Source organism: Coregonus lavaretus, assembly GCF_964263955.1.
Source record: "Coregonus lavaretus genome assembly, chromosome: 26".
NCBI classification, from domain to species: domain Eukaryota; kingdom Metazoa; phylum Chordata; class Actinopteri; order Salmoniformes; family Salmonidae; genus Coregonus; species Coregonus lavaretus.
The window spans coordinates 9,867,049-9,883,865 of record NC_140013.1 but is presented as its reverse complement, the minus strand read 5'-3'; the positions used below and the strand labels follow the sequence as shown (position 1 = coordinate 9,883,865).

Genomic DNA, 16,817 nt, shown 5'->3' with positions numbered 1-16,817 from the left:
TTCAAGCTGCATACTGGACCCTATTCTAACTAAACTACTGAAAGAGCTACTACCTGTGCTTGGCCCTCCTATGTTGAACATAATAAATGGCTCCCTATCCACTGGATGTGTACCAACCTCACTAAAAGCGGCAGTAATAAAGCCTCTCTTGAAAAAGCAAAATCTTGACCCAGCAAATGTAAAAAACTATCGGCCTATATCGAATCTCCCGTTCCTCTCAAACATTTTTGAAAAAGCTGTTGTGCAGCAACTCAATGCCTTCCTGAAGACAAAAAAATTATACAAAACGCTTCAGTCTGGTTTTAGACCACATCATAGCACTGAGACCGCACTCATGAAGGTGGTAAATTACCTTTTAATGGCGTCAGACCAAGGCTCTGCATCTGTCCTCATGCTCCTAGACCTTGGAGCTGTATTTTGACACCATCGATCACCACATTCTTTTGGAGAGATTGGAAATCTTAATTGGTCTACATGGACAAGTTCTTGCCTGGTTTAGATCTTATCTGTCAGAAAGATATCAGTTCGTCTCTGTGGATGGTTTGTCCTTGAACAAATCAATTGTACGTTTCGGTGTTCCTCAAGGTTCCATTTTAGGACCACTATTGTTTTCATTATATATTTTACCTCTTGGTGATGTCATTCGGAAACACAATGTTAACTTTTATTGCTATGTGGACAACACACAGCTCTACATTTCGATGAAACATGGTGAAGCCCCATAATTGCCTACCCTGGAAGCATGTGTTTCAGACATAAGGACGTGGATGGCGGCACATTTTCTACTTTTAAACTCAGACAAAACAGAGATGCTACTTCTAGGTCTCAAGAAAGAAAGAGATCTTCTGTTGGATCTGCCAATTAATCTTGATGGTTGTACAGTCGTCTAAAACAAAACTGTGAAGGACCTCAGCGTTACTCTGGACCCTGATCTCTCTTTTGACGAACATATCAAGAATATGTTAAGGACAGCTTTTTTCCATCTTTGTAACATTGCAAAAATCAGGAACTTTTTGTCCAAATATGATGCAGAAAAGCTAATCCATGCTTTTGTCACTTCTAGATTAAACTACTTCAATGCTCTACTCTCCGGCTACCCGGATAAAGCACTAAATACATTTCAGTTAGTGCTAACACGGCTGCTAGAATCTTGACTAGAACCAAAACATTTGATCATATTACTCCAGTGTTAGCCTCTCAACACTGGCTTCCTATTAAGGCTAGGGCTGATTTCAAGGTTTTACTGCTAATCTATAAAGCATTACATGGGCTTGCTCCTACCTATCTCTCCGATTTGGTCGTGCCGTACATACCTACATGTACGCTACGGTCACAAGACGCAGGCCTCCTTATTGTCCCTAGAATGTCTAAGCAAACAGCTGGAGGCAGGGCTTTCTCCTATAGAGCTCAATTTTTATGGAATGGTCTGCCTATCCATGTGAGAGACGCAGACTCGGTCTCGACCTTTAAGTCTTTACTGAAGACTCATCTCTTCAGTAGGTCCTATGATTGAGTGTAGTCTGGCCCAGGGGTTTGAAGGTGAACGGAAAGGCACTGGAGCAACAAACCGCCCTTGCTGTGTCTGCCTGGCCAGTTCCTGTCTCTCCATTGGGATTCTCTGCCTCTGACCCTATTACGGGGGCTGAGTCACTGGCTTACTGGTGCTTTCCATGCCGTCCCTAGGAGGGGTGCATCACTTGAGTGGATTGAGTCACTGACGTGATCTTCCTGTCCGGTTTGTCGCCCCCTCGGGCTCGTGCAGTGGAGGAGATCTTTGTGGGCTATACTCAGCCTTGTCTCAGGGTAGTAGGTTGATGGTCTGTTGATATTCCTCTGGTGGTGTGGGGGCTGTGCTTTGGCAAAGTGGGTGGGGTTATAGCCTGCCTGTTTGGCCCTGTCCGGGGGTATCGTCGGACGGGGCCACAGTGTCTCCCGACCCCCCCCGTCTCAGCCTCCAGTATCTATGCTGCAATAGTCTATGTGCCGGGGGGCTAGGGTCAGTCTGGTATATCTGGTGTTATTCTCCTGTCTTATCCTCTGTGAATTTAAGTATGCTCCCTCTAATTCTCTCTCTCTCTCTCCCCCTCTCTCCCTCCCATCCCGGAGGACCTGAGCCCTAGGACCATGCCTCAGGACTACCTGGCCTGATGACTCCTTGCTGTCCCAAGTCCACCTGGTCGTGCTGCTGCTCCAGTTTCCACTCTTCTGCCTGCGGCTATGGAACCCTGACCTGTTCACTGGACGTGCTACCTTGTACCAGACCTGCTGTTTTCAACTCTCTCTCTTTACCGCACCTGCTATTTCAACCTCTAAATGCCTGGCTATGAAAAGCCAAGTGACATTTACTCCTGGTGTACTGACCTGTTGCAACCTCTACAACCACTGTGATTATTATTTGACCCTGCTGGTCATCTATGAACCATCTTTTATACCCACAGTCAACTATACATGCCCGAAAAAAACAGACTTGCCATGTCCCTGCGTACAGTCGTAACCGTTGGAGAGGTGTGGCCCTTTGCACAACGATGGATGGGCACAATATCTAGTCCTGGCTGATGGAACTCGGATACCTCCCCCCAATACACATGCACAATAATCCCCAATGGAGAACCTTCACCCCAGACACCTCTGTATAGTCAGTCTGTTGTGTTATGATATGCCGCCAAGACAATATTATGCCCCCTCTCTGCCTCCTCTCTGACCCCTCGTTTCACAAATAAAAGCTAATATAAGGTGGCAAAGTCTATGCTACATTGTAAAGCACTAGATGAAAATGCCTGTTATATCACTGCAACATTATTTCCAGGTGAATAAAAAGGAGAGCAGTAGTTGATCAAATCAATCAAAGACCAATCCAGTTTAATACAATAATTAAGGGAGACGTCTCTGAAACAGAAGCATAGACAATGTCTAACGGGCCTCTTGTTGACTGGCCCTTTTAAGACGGTACTAAATGTTCTGTAAACATCAACCGAGAGGCTTGTACAAAGTCAAAACAAAAGACAGTATCTTTGCCAGCTGCTACAGAATCACACAGTGTTCATAATGTCATCAATACAATAATAATCAGTGTGTCCTCGGTCCTTACACCTTCAGTAGCTCTGGCATCAAACACTATCAAATTATATGAGTACAATCCATGACTTTCAGTATCAGTAAGTCTAGTGACCATCAACCCGAACACAAATGAGTGTAATTAATAGAGCACTGGAAATCATGTGTGTTCCAGAAAGGGAAAACATAAATATAGTTATGATATGGGGGGTAGTTTAGTGTGAGGCACATATATATTTTTGTTCAGTATAGATGGACAACATACTACACTTCCACACCTCATCCCCAGGTGGCAGCACCAGCCGGGTCAGGGGGTTAGCTCTGCCAGGAAGCCTTGATAATTACTTAGTTGTGGGTGTTCAGGTTTTATTGACGGTTCCAAAATGGCAGCATCCATGGAAATGTTGCTTGAATCTGAAAGGAATGGAAAATGGAAAATGATGAAATCAACGAATGGAACGAAACAAGCAAAGGTTGTAGTGGAAGACAAGGATCTGTCCAATACTGCATTTCTTGTTGGACTGCGTTTTCTGGACAAGGAGGTTCATTTGGAAGATCCCATTTGTGCTATTGAAGACGGTGAAGTGAGCAGTGGGAAAGATTAATTAAATCAAGGTGACTAGAAGAGGCCTTGTTTTGGTTAATTGTGTAGATGAAGAACCGAAGAAGTGTGCACTGGATCTGGCAAAATTGCCCACGTCGGAAGTAACATGTATTATATATGAAGTGTTGTTAGATCTAGATGTCGAGTACCTTATTCAGAAAATCCCAGGAGTGGTCAGTGCACCTGACCCGTATGGTAAAAGGAAGGAAGGAGAAAAGCCTATCGATACTGTTGTTTGAGGAGACTCTACCTGCACAGTGTGGGAATTGCAAAAGATATGGCCACATGTAAAATGTTTGCAGATGGGAGAAGTATGTTATTGAAGAATCTGTGTGAATGGAAAATATTGCATATGTGGTAAGGATAATACTCCAGACTTTTTTGAGTGCTTTGTTAGGGTGAATGAGGTCGAGGTGTCAAGGATCAGAGCTGTACAGCAGATATCCTATGTGGAGGCGGTGAAGAGAGTTGAAGGGGTAAGAGGCCACAGTGCTGAAGAAGATATGGCGGTGGATGCACCACAACCAGTTGCAAATGTTTTAAGTCAATTAAATGATCTGGATACACTCATTGTGAAGAATGTGGATTTTGTAGCATTTATAGCCACAGTTATTAATTGTACTGTACAAGTGTCTAAGAAGTCCAATAAGCAGGACATCATTATAACTGCAGCTGAGACATTTTTGGGGCTCCCAAGACTTCACGGAAAAAGCACTGGAAGGACTACTGTCACCAAGAAAATGTCCCTCACAGGATCCTTCTGAGCCTGTGTAAGGACCTGATTAGAATGTTGGATTTTAACAGAGGAGCATTTCTTTTTGATAGTTTGTATGATTATTTTTTACCCCTAATTATCTCAGCCTCCAGTATCTATGCTGCAATAGTCTGTGTGCCGGGGGGCTAGGGTCAGTCTGTTATATCTGGTATTATTCTCCTGTCTTATCCTCTGTGAATTTAAGTATGCTCCCTCTAATTCTCTCTCTCTCTCCCTCTCTCCCTCCCATCCCGGAGGACCTGAGCCCTAGGACCATGCCTCAGGACTACCTGGCCTGATGACTCCTTGCTGTCCCCAGTCCACCTGGTTGTGCTGCTGCTCCAGTTTCCACTCTTCTGCCTGCGGCTATGGAACCCTGACCTGTTCACCGGACATGCTACCTTGTCCCAGACCTGCTGTTTTCAACTCTCTCTCTTTACCGCACCTGCTATTTCAACCTCTAAATGCCTGGCTATGAAAAGCCAAGTGACATTTACTCCTGGTGTACTGACCTGTTGCAACCTCTACAACCACTGTGATTATTATTTGACCCTGCTGGTCATCTATGAACCATCTTTTATACCCACAGTCAACTATACATGCCCGAAAAAAACAGACTTGCCATGTCCCTGCGTACAGTCGTAACCGTTGGAGAGGTGTGGCCCTTTGCACAACGATGGATGGGCACAATATCTAGTCCTGGCTGATGGAACTCGGATACCTCCCCCCAATACACATGCACAATAATCCCCAATGGAGAACCTTCACCCCAGACACCTCTGTATAGTCAGTCTGTTGTGTTATGATATGCCGCCAAGACAATATTATGCCCCCTCTCTGCCTCCTCTCTGACCCCTCGTTTCACAAATAAAAGCTAATATAAGGTGGCAAAGTCTATGCTACATTGTAAAGCACTAGATGAAAATGCCTGTTATATCACTGCAACATTATTTCCAGGTGAATAAAAAGGAGAGCAGTAGTTGATCAAATCAATCAAAGACCAATCCAGTTTAATACAATAATTCAGGGAGACGTCTCTGAAACAGAAGCATAGACAATGTCTAACGGGCCTCTTGTTGACTGGCCCTTTTAAGACGGTACTAAATGTTCTGTAAACATCAACCGAGAGGCTTGTACAAAGTCAAAACAAAAGACAGTAACTTTGCCAGCTGCTACAGAATCACACAGTGTTCATAATGTCATCAATACAATAATAATCAGTGTGTCCTCGGTCCTTACACCTTCAGTAGCTCTGGCATCAAACACTATCAAATGATATGAGTACAATCCATAACATTCAGTATCAGTAAGTCTAGTGACCATCAACCCGAACACAAATGAGTGTAACAAATAGAGCACTGGAAATCATGTGTCTTCCAGAAAGGGAAAACATAAATATAGTTATGATATGGGGGGTAGTTTAGTGTGAGGCACATATATATTTTTGTTCAGTATAGATGGACAACATACTACACTTCCACACCTCATCCCCAGGTGGCAGCACCAGCCGGGTCAGGGGGTTAGCTCTGCCAGGAAGCCTTGATAATTACTTAGTTGTGGGTGTTCAGGTTTTATTGACGGTTCCAAAATGGCAGCATCCATGGAAATGTTGCTTGAATCTGAAAGGAATGGAAAATGGAAAATGATGAAATCAACGAATGGAACGAAACAAGCAAAAGTTGTAGTGGAAGACAAGGATCTGTCCAATACTGCATTTCTTGTTGGACTGCGTTTTCTGGACAAGGAGGTTCATTTGGAAGATCCCATTTGTGCTATTGAAGACGGTGAAGAGAGCAGTGGGAAAGATTAATTAAATCAAGGTGACTAGAAGAGGCCTTGTTTTGGTTAATTGTGTAGATGAAGAACCGAAGAAGTGTGCACTGGATCTGGCAAAATTGCCCACGTCGGAAGTAACAAGTATTATATATGAAGTGTCGTTAGATCTAGATGTCGAGTACCTCATTCAGAAAATCCCAGGAGTGGTCAGTGCACCTGACCCGTATGGTAAAAGGAAGGAAGGAGAAAAGCCTATCGATACTGTTGTTTGAGGAGACTCTACCTGCACAGTGTGGGAATTGCAAAAGATATGGCCACATGTCAAATGTTTGCAGATGGGAGAAGTATGTTATTGAAGAATCTGTGAATGGAAAATATTCCATATGTGGTAAGGATAATACTCCAGACTTTTTTGAGTGCTTTGTTAGGGTGAATGAGGTCGAGGTGTCAAGGATCAGAGCTGTACAGCAGATATCCTATGTGGAGGCGGTGAAGAGAGTTGAAGGGGTAAGAGGCCACAGTACTGAAGAAGATATGGCGGTGGATGCACCACAACCAGTTGCAAATGTTTTAAGTCAATTAAATGATCTGGATACACTCATTGTGAAGAATGTGGATTTTGTAGCATTTATAGCCACAGTTATTAATTGTACTGTACAAGTGTCTAAGAAGTCCAATAAGCAGGACATCATTATAACTGCAGCTGAGACATTTTTGGGGCTCCCAAGACTTCACGGAAAAAGCACTGGAAGGACTACTGTCACCAAGAAAATGTCCCTCACAGGATCCTTCTGAGCCTGTGTAAGGACCTGATTAGAATGTTGGATTTTAACAGAGGAGCATTTCTTTTTGATAGTTTGTATAATTCTTTTTTACCCCTAATTATCTCAGCCTCCAGTATCTATGCTGCAATAGTCTGTGTGCCGGGGGGCTAGGGTCAGTCTGTTATATCTGGTATTATTCTCCTGTCTTATCCTCTGTGAATTTAAGTATGCTCCCTCTAATTCTCTCTCTCTCTCCCTCTCTCCCTCCCATCCCGGAGGACCTGAGCCCTAGGACCATGCCTCAGGACTACCTGGCCTGATGACTCCTTGCTGTCCCCAGTCCACCTGGTTGTGCTGCTGCTCCAGTTTCCACTCTTCTGCCTGCGGCTATGGAACCCTGACCTGTTCACCGGACATGCTACCTTGTCCCAGACCTGCTGTTTTCAACTCTCTCTCTTTACCGCACCTGCTATTTCAACCTCTAAATGCCTGGCTATGAAAAGCCAAGTGACATTTACTCCTGATGTACTGACCTGTTGCAACCTCTACAACCACTGTGATTATTATTTGACCCTGCTGGTCATCTATGAGCCATTTTTTATACACACAGTCAACTATACATGCCCGAAAAAAACAGACTTGCCATGTGCCTGCGTACAGTCGTAAACCGTTGGAGAGGTGTGGCCCTTTGCACAACGATGGATGGGCACAATATCTAGTCCTGGCTGATGGAACTCGGATACCTCCCCCCAATACACATGCACAATAATCCCCAATGGAGAACCTTCACCCCAGACACCTCTGTATAGTCAGTCTGTTGTGATATGATATGCCGCCAAGACAATATTATGGCCCCTCTCTGCCTCCTCTCTGACCCCACGTTTCACAAATAAAAGCTAATATAAGGTGGCAAAGTCTATGCTACATTGTAAAGCACTAGATGAAAATGCCTGTTATATCACCGCAACATAATTTCCAGGTGAATAAAAAGGAGAGCAGTAGTTGATCAAATCAATCAAAGACCAATCCAGTTTAATACAATAATTAAGGGAGACGTCTCTGAAACAGAAGCATAGACAATGTCTAACGGGCCTCTTGTTGACTGGCCCTTTTAAGACGGTACTAAATGTTCTGTAAACATCAACCGAGAGGCTTGTACAAAGTCAAAACAAAAGACAGTATCTTTGCCAGCTGCTACAGAATCACACAGTGTTCATAATGTCATCAATACAATAATAATCAGTGTGTCCTCGGTCCTTACACCTTCAGTAGCTCTGGCATCAAACACTATCAAATGATATGAGTACAATCCATGACTTTCAGTATCAGTAAGTCTAGTGACCATCAACCCGAACACAAATGAGTGTAATTAATAGAGCACTGGAAATCATGTGTGTTCCAGAAAGGGAAAACATAAATATAGTTATGATATGGGGGGTAGTTTAGTGTGAGGCACATATATATTTTTGTTCAGTATAGATGGACAACATACTACACTTCCACACCTCATCCCCAGGTGGCAGCACCAGCCGGGTCAGGGGGTTAGCTCTGCCAGGAAGCCTTGATAATTACTTAGTTGTGGGTGTTCAGGTTTTATTGACGGTTCCAAAATGGCAGCATCCATGGAAATGTTGCTTGAATCTGAAAGGAATGGAAAATGGAAAATGATGAAATCAACGAATGGAACAAAACAAGCAAAAGTTGTAGTGGAAGACAAGGATCTGTCCAATACTGCATTTCTTGTTGGACTGCGTTTTCTGGACAAGGAGGTTCATTTGGAAGATCCCATTTGTGCTATTGAAGACGGTGAAGAGAGCAGTGGGAAAGATTAATTAAATCAAGGTGACTAGAAGAGGCCTTGTTTTGGTTAATTGTGTAGATGAAGAACCGAAGAAGTGTGCACTGGATCTGGCAAAATTGCCCACGTCGGAAGTAACATGTATTATATATGAAGTGTTGTTAGATCTAGATGTCGAGTACCTTATTCAGAAAATCCCAGGAGTGGTCAGTGCACCTGACCCGTATGGTAAAAGGAAGGAAGGAGAAAAGCCTATCGATACTGTTGTTTGAGGAGACTCTACCTGCACAGTGTGGGAATTGCAAAAGATATGGCCACATGTAAAATGTTTGCAGATGGGAGAAGTATGTTATTGAAGAATCTGTGTGAATGGAAAATATTGCATATGTGGTAAGGATAATACTCCAGACTTTTTTGAGTGCTTTGTTAGGGTGAAAGAGGTCGAGGTGTCAAGGATCAGAGCTGTACAGCAGATATCCTATGTGGAGGCGGTGAAGAGAGTTGAAGGGATAAGAGGCCACAGTGCTGAAGAAGATATGGCGGTGGATGCACCACAACCAGTTGCAAATGTTTTAAGTCAATTAAATGATCTGGATACACTCATTGTGAAGAATGTGGATTTTGTAGCATTTATAGCCACAGTTATTAATTGTACTGTACAAGTGTCTAAGAAGTCCAATAAGCAGGACATCATTATAACTGCAGCTGAGACATTTTTGGGGCTCCCAAGACTTCACGGAAAAAGCACTGGAAGGACTACTGTCACCAAGAAAATGTCCCTCACAGGATCCTTCTGAGCCTGTGTAAGGACCTGATTAGAATGTTGGATTTTAACAGAGGAGCATTTCTTTTTGATAGTTTGTATGATTCTTTTTTACCCCTAATTATTTCGTTTTTGGGATCTTTATTATCCTCCCGCACAGTAGGTGGCGGAATGCACATCCAATTGTTGCTAATGCCATTTTACTGCTAATGCAGTTCTAATTATTTCTCCATGGTTCTGACTTTACCTGCTCGTTGCGCATTGGCTTGTATCAGTCACTTCGCTCGACAATCCGGGCACTACTTCTATGACGATTGACGACGACCATTCAAACATTAATGCATTTTTGACACCAGCTGCTTTTGAGGTTATTAGCCATAATTGTGCAATTCTAAATACTATTTAGTCAGGGGGCCCCCTCGAATGATGAATACAGAGTCTTAATATTTTACAATTATGACTTGAATAAACGTATCAATGTCAGTTTAAGTCACTAATGAAGAATCGCTTAACAATGCAAATCTTATTTATTACCAAAGGTAAATGCTTTATTATCTTCACCACTAGAGGGCAGCACCTCTGCAATAAACCAGGGGATTGCAGTACAAGTAAGTTGCACTTCAGCATAAACCTCATATACGCTAACATCCCTTTGAAAATGTCATCATACTATAAGAACTATTGGTAACTACATCACTTCCACAGTTAGCCATATGCAAATAGATCAAAGGATTATCACAGAACGTGAATACATGTATGGATATGTCTAGGTCTATATATTTATAATGCATATTATCACAAAGTGTATTGGTGAAAGTAGTGCATAAGAATCCTCTTATGGATTACAGTTGGGATATTTTGCATTGGTTTTTCAGTCAGTCTCTTGGATGTCTCCAAAGCTTTGCTTATAACTCTCGGATGAAGCAGGGATGTAGCTCAGTTGATAGAGCATGGCGTTTGCAACGCCAGGGTTGTGGGTTCGATTCCCACGGGGGGCCAGTATAAAAAAAAAAAATGTAAGTCGCTCTGGATAAGAGCATCTGCTAAATGACTAAAATGTAAATGTAAATGAACATGCACACACACCTCCTGGTAAACAGTTGGGACATTCAACTGAAAGACTCTACACCCCTCCCCCTTCTCATAGTCCCCAATAAATCTGCTCCCTGGACCTATGACTCCTCAATGGACTTGCAAATCGCCCTCCCCTGCTTCAGCCCATTTCCATGGGCTAGCATTAGCATACAGATGTTAGTAAGAAAGAGAGAGCAATCTCACAAAGGGCTGCACTCCGAGGAGAGCCCCATGCCTTTTCATGTCTTGCAGTAACCCCCTCCACCCCAACTTTTCAATATAATGGCCAATCACTATTGTCTGGGATTATTCAGCAGTGTGCTAGCACCAGAATGCCAGAACAAGCCCAAACAATAAACACACAAAACCCAACTTCTGTTCCCTTCTGTATTTGTTTGTCCAAATAAAATAAAATGTTTGTATCATGTTCTCATTTTGTGCAGAGAGAAATTCTTGTTCAATTTTCATCACAAACATTTGATCCTACTATTTTTCCTCTTAGAAAGCATAGGCCTAAAGAATTATAAAATAAGTTATTGTCTGTTATCACTTTTTCTAAAATGAGTAATAATATCACTTTATTGTATAACAGTGATGGGATGAAGTGCAGTGTGCCTCTAAGTATAACAAGTCAGTGAGACAGTGATTTCCAAAAGTTTTATTTTGAACCAAACAGGTAAAAATATATTAAGATAGAAACCGGGATTCATATCCCATGGAATGTAAACAATACACTTAAATTATATAGAAACCAACATAATATAAAACCGACACTATCATTTTTGCTTTGAAAAACAAAATAAATATGTTTTAATTTAACAAATGCAAAGCCTTGTTTGTTTTTCCACCACAGTTAAAGCTAAAAGTAAAGACAATCGCAGTCCTTTCTTGCTGAAGATGAGCTACAAAATAAACTCTTGGCTCACAAAATGCAAGTTCATTATAAGATAAAATACACACAATAATTCATGCCACTTTGACTAATAACAGATGGTGTGCAAGAGACCAAGATGTTGATGTAACCCATATTACTCATACATTGTGGCAACATTGTTTGCCTATTTTATTACCTCACATAACACCACAAATCATGTTTTAATATGATGTAAACAGTCACAAAATTGTGTATGAGAATCCTGTCTCACTGAGTAAGCAAAACTGGATGAATGTTTCAGGGGCTTTGAAACTTGAACTTGAATGTTGAAACGCTGAACCAAAACGAAATGCTGAAATGCACTTGTTGGGTTAGAACATATGAAAGACCTAACACATTCTCTGTAGTATCTTATTATTACCAGTGAGGGCAATACGTGTATTTACTGATTGAACAAGGTAACTTGTAACACAAGTATTGCCTTCATGGGCATAATGAGATGGTGGTGGACATGGTCCTGGCAGTGTCTACACTCAAGCAATTCAAAGTTCTAAAGCTACATTATAGCTCAAACAAAGCGAATAGTAAAGCATATTCTTCTGCATCATATACAAATGCATAACACAATCATAAACAAACTGCAAAACATACAAAATAAATACATCTCCAAAAATCCCTATGGTTAGACTACCTGATAATACTGTCAATTATTTGCCTTTACTAAAGGCTACATTTTGTTTACAGTAGGCCTAGCTACATTTTGGGATACATTTCAACATTTACAAGACAAGATATTATGTTCAGCTTTGGTTACACACTAAAGGGTAAGGCTATAAGGAGATAGGTTTGTCCTTATACCATATCCCAAAAATATAATTACTGACCATGTTTTTTTCCCCGAAATGGGTACAGAAAATTCCTCAACAGAACTCTCTCAGCAAAGGCACCCATAGTAGCTAAAACGTGTATACAACAGTATACATTGACGTCATGATATTTAAAAAATATATGTTGCCTAGCTTCACAACATTGAGCAAGAATTCCTCTGCTTGGATGAGAATGCAATGTGCAGTTAAAGTTTAGTCATCTGAGACAGAGAGGCGGCTAAAGATGGGGAGACGTCTGCCCTCAAGACCAGGGGACTCACAACCACTCAGGCTACTGGAGCTGGTGTAGCCTTCCTGGTCGGAGAGAGAGTCCGGTGAAGCACACCGCTGCATGGCAGGTAGGCCGGTGAATGAGAAGGCATTGCGGTGAGAGTTCTGTGCAGCTGACTTTTGCACACCGACAGTTTGGCACTTAGAGTCAGTGATGGCATAAAAGTGAGGGTTGTTGTTAATCTGATCGTTTTCGAAGTCAGATGAGAATGGATAGTTGTGCTTCAGTGTAGCAGGTTCTGGAAACAATGGGGACAGCAGTTCTGGGCTACCTGTGGAGGGCGGGGATGATACCGAGGAAGCCCTGGAGAACAGCATGGGCTCTGGAACCGGTTGGAATCCGGTCAGCGCTTGGGGAGAGGAGAAGCCAGCGAAACTGATGCTGTGACGTAGCAGCTGTGGGCGTTCTCTCATCTTCTGTCGCTGAGGTGGCACTCCGCCATCCGGCCCGAGCTGCTCGTCCGCATTATGGATGAAGTGACAGCGCGCGCCATAGGGGCAGAAGCCAATGGTGTGGAACGTGCGGCAAGGCTCGGTTTTGTACTTCGGGTGCCTGCTCAAGCCACGCTGCTCATCCATGCCATGGGCAAACTGACACTTGGCTCCGTATTTGCAGGTGCCACTCTCCTCATAAGTGCGGCACATTTCGGTTTTGTACCGGGTGGAGATGGGAGGGGAGGGGGCGAGTGACTTTGGAGATGACAGGGAGCTGGTGCTGATACTTAGGCCAGGTGGGGGCATCAGAGGAGGGGTGGTGGGGAGCTGCTGCTCGCTAGACCCGAGGCTGCCAACATGGGCCTCTATCATGCTGACCGAACGGTCCACACGGAATGGGATGTGATTGAGAGAGGAGCGGGGCAACTGTTGCTGGTGTTTCAGGCTCCACTGCTGGTTAGCAGTGTTAGTAAAGGCCCAGTAGGCTGGCTCGCCGATTGGGTCCACACTGCCGCTGTTGAACTTTGAGTTGGGCAGGGTGACTGGGCATAGTGAGTGTCTGCGCTGAAATCCCACAACGCGCTGCATCTGCGTGGTGGCTGGTGCGCCATCTGGCATGTCCAGACCACATAAATTCTATCACACAAGAGAGGAATAAAGTCACATTCCAAGACCGGGGATTCAAACCATGGTCAAGCTAATAAAATGTCAATATATGCTGAACCAAATAAACAGTAAACTGCTAGCAAACACATTAGCCCATGTCAAGTTCCAAAAATTGCCTATAGTGCGCTTGGTTTGGCAAGGAATAAACGACAGATGGAAACCGTTACGCACGTGAATCAGAATGTTTGAAGCCTTTTCTTTTGATAAACTTTGATAAAAAGGCACACATACAAATCCAAGTTTAAATGATTAAATGTTATATTTGATAGTGTATTATTTACCATATAAAATCAAAGTATAACGTGCTATATAGCCTGATGAACATTTAAAAACTTATTCTTACCTTGCAGAACTCGTCCTCCAGTTCCAAAAACGGCGTTAGGAAGTCGGATGGCATTGTGCTGATGCCTCAGGCAGGTTATCCCACTTCACAGTAGGGTGTGTTCTGTGTTGGTGCAGGAATACGCTTTAATCAAGCACTTCTGAAGTTTCTCAGCCATCTGTTGGAATCCCAATAAATAGTTGAGGAGCCTAGCTCCACCCACATTTTGGTGACAAGGCGTGTCTTGCGTGGAGGGGATGCCTTTTGAGTTGTAGTAGTAGGCTTCTCTCCCCCGATTCCCTTTGATATTCTCATGCTGAAACAAATATGTGGAAGTTCATATACAACACTTTAACATATAGGCCTCCTAAAGCCTATACCTCGTAGTTTAAATATAACTCCAAACAGTCACAGATTAACACTAGGGGTCTATTAGTGGGATTAGTTATGTTGGTCTAAATATTTGTCTAATTACATTTACATTTGAGTCATTTAGCAGACGCTCTTATCCAGAGCGACTTACAGGAGCAATTAGGGTTAAGTGCCTTGCTCAAGGGCACATCGACAGATTTTTCACCTAGTCGGCTCGGGGATTAGAACCAGCGACCTTTCGGTTACTGGCACAACGCTCTTAACCACTAAGCTACCTGCCGCCCCAATTGGCATATTAAATGGACTATATATGCCAATTATGAATTCATTATATGCCACTCTCTTGTGGTTGTAAGTCATGGGAAAGTGAAGCGTCATTATAATTGCACTCATTTTATTTTATATTTAATTGCACTCATTTGTTTGTTTTTATTGGATATGGCTGCTGCAGCATGGTCTAATATAATATGGGTATGTATTTTGTGGCATGTTTGGCATGTCAAAGGCCCAGATTTGGATATGAAACCATGTCTGCAGGAGAGAGGAAATCTACAATGCCCTTCAACCAGGGACGGCCTGTTCAATAGGGCGATATGGGCGACGCACTGCCAAACGGGAAAAGGAAGGGATTTTTTTTCTAATCAATTATATCACGGCAACAGTAGTTATCAGTGTTGTAATCTGATCTGACTGCCACTAAATGTCAAATCAGGCTAAAGTCGTGCTTCAAATGGCCCCGCCCGTTTTTGGGCGATTTCAGTCAGGTTGAAAATCGCCCAGAAGTCTCTCATAGCCTGTCATGTAAAATCTATTTTTTTCAAATTTCAAAGCTTTCAATACATTCTCTATGGGTGTCTGTGGGCTTGCACTTACGCGCTTTCGTCATACGTGACGTAACCATGAACGTAACTAAGCAAATAGCGGCTAGCAGCGTCTCTTTGCGACCTGCAGTGTGGCGTTATTTTATGTTTTTAATTTGTACACTTAGTGGCGTTATTTTATGTTTTTAATTTGTACACTTAGTTTACAAACATTCTGCCAACCATGGATTTCGAGTGGTGGGTTTTGGACTGATCTTGTTGATCGTGTACATACCCGCTACGAACGGACTAAATAAGGAAAACGTTGCTGGCAGCGGAATCCAATACAGCTGGGAGACTTGGCTGGATGACAGAGTCCCGGACAGAGAAGTGGAGCCGGCCGGCTTCACCCTGGTCGGAGCGGACCTCGATCTGACAGTCACAGGGAAAATCGATCCTGGTAAGAGAGCGACTCTGTACCCCCGAGCCCCGACATTGAACTGCTTTCTGTGTCACTGTGACCTTACTATCTGCCCCGTGAGTTCCCCCAATTGTTTGTTACCGTTGTGTACTGTTGATAATCACAAGTTTACTGGAGAACTGAGACCAAGTAGAGACTTTGGACAGGGTGGATATGCACAAGATTTTAGTCAGACCAAGCTATAACATTATATATTTACTACGACAGTACATTCAACCAAAAGCTAATATAACAAAGGCATCAGAGATTATTTATAATCTGTCACAGAAACTGGAATCCATCTCCCCAGATCAGTCAATAAATGCTTCTGGTATTGACTTATATGCTGCCCCTGTCTTCATGTTGTTGCTGGACATATCTTTTTTAAAATGTGTGTAGGTCACCTAAATCATCAGAAAAATTGCCCCTCCTGAGAATTTTTTCAGGAGCCGCCACTGCCTTCAACTATGATGTTATTTCAGGTATTCAGTTGTAAATGATACCTTAACACAAGCACAAACCACAACAAGTTCACCACCCTTAAATCAAAGGTCCTGCTGTCAATATGTATTGCATTTTGAGTAAAGTGGGGAGGGGTGGGGTGGGGGAGAGGAAGCAGTTGAACTGTTGGGATTTTTGGACATAAGGTGATGGGAGTACTGTTTTGAATGTTTACAGGAAAGTAGAGGGCATATGACACACTCACATTCACATGTCTGGCAGATAACAGAGGTGGTTATATGAAATGCAATATGCTCCATAACTAACCCTGCTGATTGACTACATGCTATAGGCTTATGTGCTCTTTTTCTAAACCTTATGCACAGAACAGAACACATTCTACCAGAGACCTTGGAGAAAAGTACAACTAGATAGGTTTATTATGTTCACAGTGGGTGCGAGAGCATACTCAAACATTTGGAAGATAGTGTAGGCAAATCCAAGAAGGGCAAATGCTTTCAAAGGATGGGAAAAGCTTCCAAACCCCAACACTTTGAACTGAAACTTAATTTATTTGGCGTTTAGTTCACTACAGATGTAGGATCTTAATTTGATCACCCTGTTCCTGCAATGCAGGAGTCGCATTTATACTTGTACTGTACTTGAGGTTTAAAAGGCCACTTTGAAATTTCAGACTTGATTC

At 42.8% G+C, this 16,817-nt stretch overlaps 1 protein-coding gene across 1 annotated transcript; it reads right to left on the bottom strand.

The window, feature by feature from the left end:
- Positions 1 to 12,540: 12,540 nt before the first annotated feature.
- On the bottom strand, positions 12,541 to 14,147 carry LOC311101242 (mRNA decay activator protein ZFP36L1; the record flags this gene model as incomplete). Its single annotated transcript, XM_084142355.1, has 2 exons — positions 14,063 to 14,147; positions 12,541 to 13,689 (listed from the first exon to the last, which is right to left on the bottom strand). The coding sequence occupies exons 1-2, from the start codon at positions 14,114 to 14,116 to the stop codon at positions 12,541 to 12,543; spliced, it is 1,203 nt and encodes a 400-aa protein (XP_083998481.1). The 5' UTR covers positions 14,117 to 14,147.
- Positions 14,148 to 16,817: the final 2,670 nt, after the last annotated feature.